Source organism: Piliocolobus tephrosceles, unplaced genomic scaffold (assembly GCF_002776525.5).
Source record: "Piliocolobus tephrosceles isolate RC106 unplaced genomic scaffold, ASM277652v3 unscaffolded_38770, whole genome shotgun sequence".
Lineage (NCBI taxonomy): Eukaryota > Metazoa > Chordata > Mammalia > Primates > Cercopithecidae > Piliocolobus > Piliocolobus tephrosceles.
In genome coordinates, this window is record NW_022322943.1 from 1 (window position 1) to 5849 (window position 5849).

General features: G+C 35.9%; 1 protein-coding gene across 1 annotated transcript; it reads left to right on the forward strand.

Annotated features, from left to right (window-relative positions):
* The first annotated feature begins 567 nt into the window (after positions 1-567).
* Positions 568-4622, forward strand: LOC113223106 (protein EFR3 homolog A-like). The gene is made up of 4 exons (XM_026452676.1): positions 568-754; positions 1672-1723; positions 4010-4182; positions 4502-4622. Exons 1-4 carry the CDS (start codon positions 684-686, stop codon positions 4605-4607), a joined length of 402 nt encoding a protein of 133 aa, XP_026308461.1. The 5' UTR covers positions 568-683; the 3' UTR covers positions 4608-4622.
* Positions 4623-5849: the final 1227 nt, after the last annotated feature.

The window sequence follows — 5849 nt, forward strand, 5'->3', positions numbered from 1 at the left end:
TTTCCTTTTTTTTCTTTTCTATTTTTTTTTTTTTTTTTTTTTTTTTTGAGGCAGAGTTTCGCTCTTGTTGCCCAGGCTGGAGTGCAGTGGTGTGATCTTGGCTCACCACAACCTCCACATCCCAGTTTCAAGCAATTCTCCTGCCTCAACCTCCTGAATAGCTGGGATTACAGGCATGTGCCACCACGCCTGCCTAATTTTGTGTTTTTAGTAGAGATGGGATTTTACCATGTTGGTCAGGCTGGTCTCGAACTCCCGACCTCAGGTGATCCGCCCGCCTCAGCCTCCCAAAGTATTGGGATTACAAGTGTGAGCCATCGCACCCGGGCAATATTTTTCCTTTTTCTAAAACTCCAGTCAACTCAAGTCAGTGCTGGTTTGTCACTGTTATAATTATATAAAAAAGACTTTGATATATTTATCATTTTATCTATCAGTCCATTATACACAGTTTATATTGTACCTAACTAAATGATTTTGTGCAAATGAAATTGTAATATCCTTTAATGTTACATGTAGCACACAGACTTGTCAGTGATTGTTTTACCATATGTTGAAAACTTTGGCTAAAAATAATTTTGTATTACATGGAAAAGTAGATTTTTTCAATTTCTAAAATTTATCTTAATACTTTCATAGGATTTTTTGGAAGTAACCTACCAGATTATCAGAGGTCAGAAATCATGATGTTCATTATGGGGAAAGTACCTGTTTTTGGAACATCTACCCATACTTTGGATATCAGTCAACTAGGGTATGTTCTCAGACTGTAAATTTGAACTTAATCTTGAATTACATTTTATCCTAATGAAATCTAGAAAATGTTTAAGTTTTGTTTTTTTAAAAATCATTAGTAATAAAATTCCTATGGAAAGCAGTTAGTAGTATTATGACAGTAGATTGCGAAGCAATTGAATTAACATTTTTAGGCCTTTAGAATCATTTTCAGCTTATAAATTCTGAGATTTTTCCATCTTTAGAAATTGTTTGGCCTGGACATTGTGTGTGTGTGCATACACATTCAGGGTTAAGCTTCAGGTTTCCTGTATAAATTCTAAAAATTAGTATCAGTATATCAGAAATGGTGGCTTATTCCTAGAATTTTAGAACTGAAAGTGATTTTAAAGATTATGTGCTCTGACCCCCTTATTTTATACATTTTATTTGGTTTTATAACATGCTAAAGTTTTTGTTTGTGAATGTTTTTGTTTTTTTAATTTAACAAGGAAGTAATAGTATCTTATTCGACTTACATTTCTTTGACCATTAATTTGTTATTTTTAAAAATTGTTCTTACCTGTTTATTCATATTTGTTAAAGAGAAATTATACTCATCAGCTATGTTTGTAGTAGTTATTTTCTCCAATGTAAAATGTCTTTTAATTTGGGTTGTTTAGTTGTCTGTTTATATGATTAAATTTTCTTGTCATCACACGCATAGGACTGTTTTGAGAGCCAATAACAAATTTTTTACTTTGATATTTTTAAAGATAATAGTTTTAATTCACATGAATTTTACTTTGGCATGTAAAGTGAGCCATGACTTAAAACTGTTATAAAAATAAAATCTATTTAGCCAATAAGAATAGAATTTTAAAATCAGTAATTGGAGTAAATGAAGTAATACAAATGCTAATTAGTATAATAATTCCAGCTTTTTGTATATTTTAGGGATTTGGGAACCAGGAGGATTCAGATAATGTTGCTGAGATCTTTGCTTATGGTAAGGCATTTAAGACAAATAAAGGACACACTTCACCTTAAATTACTGTAAGCATTAATTGAATAGCTTCATGTTACAACCTTTCTTTTCTTAAGGAGGTTACTGTTTATGGTTAGTATTTTATTATGTTCTTCATTTTAAAGATTATCCTGTAAAAAATATATTTATTTCTCACTTCTTCTGTCATTGTGTTTGATCTTCATAATGATGAAACATACAGAGGGCAGAAACTATTGCCATCTTATAGATGAGATACCTGGGCTCAGAGACTGTGAGTAGAAGGAGTTGATGAGGTCCACCAAAGTCGCTGGGCTGAAAAACAGAACTCAGATTTGAAATCCAAAGTTCTTTCAACATATTATGCTAATTCTTTCTCATACTGACCAACTAATTGCTTCTGATTGGTAAAATAATTCATTAAAATGAATATTTGCCATTTAAAATTTGAAGTGGCTATCAATAGCTGAAAAGGAAAAGTATACCCGGAATGAAAGATCCTCTGGTTATTTTCTAGCAATTGTACAACATTTGATTCAACCATTGCTAGCACATATGTATCCTTTCGAAATCAGTATCTTTTAGATGTATCCTAGAAATGTTTACTATACATGATCTCATTTTTTAAATGGACTGTCTCATACCTAAGTGCAGAAGTACCTCGTATGGTTTTATTTTTAATTCTTTTTAATTCTGTTTATGGCCCTTATCATATAGAAGTTTTGAATTCTAATATAACCAGATTTATCAGTTTGTTCTATATGTTTTGGACTTTTTCATTTGTATCTTATATAAGAACTCCATTCCTCCTCTGATGATATAAACACTATTGTTTGTATTTTCTTATAGCAGTTTTAAAATTTTAGCTCTCTATATTTAGAACTTTAATCTGTAGTTTATGTTTATATGTGGTATGAATTTCCCGGATGGGTAGACAGCTGTCCCACCGGTTTCCCAGCTGACTTATAAAACTACCTCCATCCTATAATAAATGCCCGAATGTAAATGTTAAGTATTCCATATATGTTTATAATCCTGTAAATATGTTGAGATCTCCCACCTGCAATTTAATTTGATCCTAAGCCTTTATTTATATTAGACAAATTCGCTGAGTAAATTATTTTGCCTTGCCATCCTGATTATACCATATAGTCAACTGAATGAATATCTATGTGGTATGCTTAAGATGTTTAATAGCAGCTGGGCACAGTGGCTCACACCTGTAATCCCAGCACTTTGGGAGGCCGAGGCGGGTGGATCACGAGGTCAAGAGATCGAGACCATCCTGGCTAACACGGTGAAACCCCGTCTCTACTAAAAATAAAAAAATTAGCCTGGCATGGTGGCAGGCGCCTGTAGTCCCAGCTACTCGGGAGGCCGAGGCGGGAGAATGGCCTGAACCTGGAAGGCGGAGCTTGCAGTGAGCAGAGACCACACGCCCCTGCACTCCAGCCTGGGTGATAGAGCGAGACTCTGTCTCAAAAAAAAAACGTCAATCAAGTAACTAAGTACAACTTCCCAAAATGAAAATGTATTCCCATTAACCAACTGCCTAATTTAAAATGAGAGAATAATTTGCAAACTTAAATTTAAAATTTGCAGGTCTTACTTTTACTGTTTGTCACCTAAGCTCCTTATATCTGTTTCGTACTAACCTTAACTTCTCTGAGCCTCAGTTTCCCCTTATGAATGAGATTCACTAGGGTCTACCTTACAGGGATATGGTGAGGAAAAAGTTAACACATATGCAGTGCTTAGAATCATGCCTAACACGTGGTAAATGTATGCTGTTATTAACTTTGTTCTCCTTATGAATGATGTTTTTGTAAATTCAGCAAAATCCTACATTACTTTTTTTTTTTTTTTGAGACGGAGCCTTGCTCTGTCGCCCAGGCTGGAGTACATTGGCGCGATCTCGGCTCACTGCAAGCTCCGCCTCCCGGGTTCAGGCCATTCTCCTGCCTCAGACTCCCAAGTAGCTGGGACTACAGGTGCCCGCCACTGTGCCTGGCTAATTTTTTTTTTTTATTTTTTAGTAGAGATGGAGTTTCACCGTGTTAGCCAGGGTGGTCTCCATCTTCTGATCTCCTGATCCACCCTCCTCCGCCTCTCAAAGTGCTGGGATTACAAGCGTGAGCCACCACGCCCAGCCAAAATCCTTCATTACTTTGCACATTTCCTTTATGTCTTCTCTGCAGGCTTCTGTGCATATTTTCTTTCCTCAGGTTATGGTTCTTATACAAAAAAAGGACTCGTGACAAAATTGTTTGTTTTCTTCCCGATAATCAGGTGACTTCTGGATACAAAGCAAAGACGATTGTTACTGCACTTCCAGGGTCTTTCCTGGATCCTTTGTTATCACCATCTCTCATGGAAGACTATGAACTGAGACAGTTGGTCTTGGAAGTAATGCATAATCTCATGGATCGCCATGACAATAGGGCAAAGCTTCGAGGGATCAGGTAATATGCCATTTTGAAATGGATCTAATGATAATGTTTTTAAATTGCTAAATTAGTGTATGTAAGTATTGTGATTTTTAAAAATCTAGCATGTTCAGGTTTTATTAATCCAGAATTTTATTTAATTGGTATTGAGATAATTTAATCAATATATTTTAAGATAGCAAATTTTTAGAGGGCACATATGTACTCTTCAGAAGCAATTCAGTAGTATTACAGGCTTATCAAACTCTTAAGTGTAAATACAGGTTTCCATATAAGATGTGATATTGTAAATAAATGTGCTATTCATTAAAAATGATATATTGATTGTCTCTAGAATAATACCAGATGTAGCTGACCTAAAGATAAAAAGAGAAAAAATTTGTAGACAAGACACAAGTTTCATGAAAAAGGTAAGACATCTTCTAAAAAAAAATGCATAGTGTAAATTACAGCCATTTGAATTGTTAGGTGGTTTTGTATTGATCTGTGACCTTGAAATGAAGCCATAGAATTTTGAAATTGAAAGACCTCAAGATGCCATCAACCTCCCTCAAGTATAACATTCCTGGTGGTGTCTCCTCCAGCCTGTGTTTGAACATTGTATTGTTGGGCTGCTGTAGTAGTTCTTAATTTCTTCTCTGAGTAAAACATCTTCCTATAATTCTTGCCCTGGCAATCCTCTCCCACTGAAAAACATAGATAGATACTGATTCCTCTTTTAGCGGCTCTTTTGTAGACAGCTTCAAGTTTCTGATAATAGCTGTCACCATCGAATAAATTAACTATAGTGAGTTTTTATTGTCTATTAGGCATTGTTTTCTACACTATTTGGGATATAAAGATGAGTTGGGCAGGATCTCTGTCCCTAATAGTAGTTTTTGCTGGATTTTCATGATGATAATTTAAATTCTGTAGGTCTACTGGCAAATGGCTGAATTTAGAAAATTATGATATTTATGGTTATTTGCATATTGAGTAAACTTTCTTTGCAGTTATTATTCGTCCAAAGCTTGGGCACCTAATATTTGCCAGACACTTAATCAACATTGAGAGATACGATAACCATGACACTGCCAGCTGCCCTTATAACGAACACAGTATTGCCAGCTAAGGGAGCCTGTTTTAAGAGGTACGAGGAACAGGAGACAGCCCCGTAGGAAGCTAGGTGCAGAGACCTGTAATCCATTGTTCTTTTTTGCCTCTTTACTAGCCCATGCTTTCTCCTGACACCGTCTTTAGTGTTACTATCTGTACCTATACCATTGATTGCTGTGTTTCAAGTTAACTCCATTTTAAAACTTCATTTAAAAAATAATTTACAAAATATCACCGTTCCTAAATTAATGTGATTCACTGAATAAAATATTTAAGTGAGGTTGGCCGGGCATGGTGGCTCACACCTGTAATCCGAGCACTTTGGGAGGCCGAAGTGGGTGGATCACAAGGTCAGGAGATTGGGACCATCCTGGCTAACACAGTGAAACCTCGTCTCTACTAAAAATACAGAAAAAAAAAAATTAGCCGGGCATGGTCGCGGGCGCCTGTAGTCCTAGCTGCTCTGGAGGCTGAGGCAGGAGAATGGCGTGAATCCTGGAGGTGGAACTTGCAGTGAGCCGAGATTGCACCACTGTACTCCAGCCTGGGTGACAGAGCGAGACTCTGTCTCAAAAAAAAAAAAAAAA

Coding starts and splice junctions, on each gene's coding strand:
- LOC113223106 (XM_026452676.1), top strand. CDS start 684: ATGATGTTCATTATGGGGAAAGTACCTGTTTTTGGAACATCTACCCAT. Junction 1,724..4,009: donor TGCTGAGATCTTTGCTTATG/GTAAGGCATTTA, acceptor CCCGATAATCAG/GTGACTTCTGGATACAAAGC. Junction 4,183..4,501: donor GCAAAGCTTCGAGGGATCAG/GTAATATGCCAT, acceptor GATTGTCTCTAG/AATAATACCAGATGTAGCTG.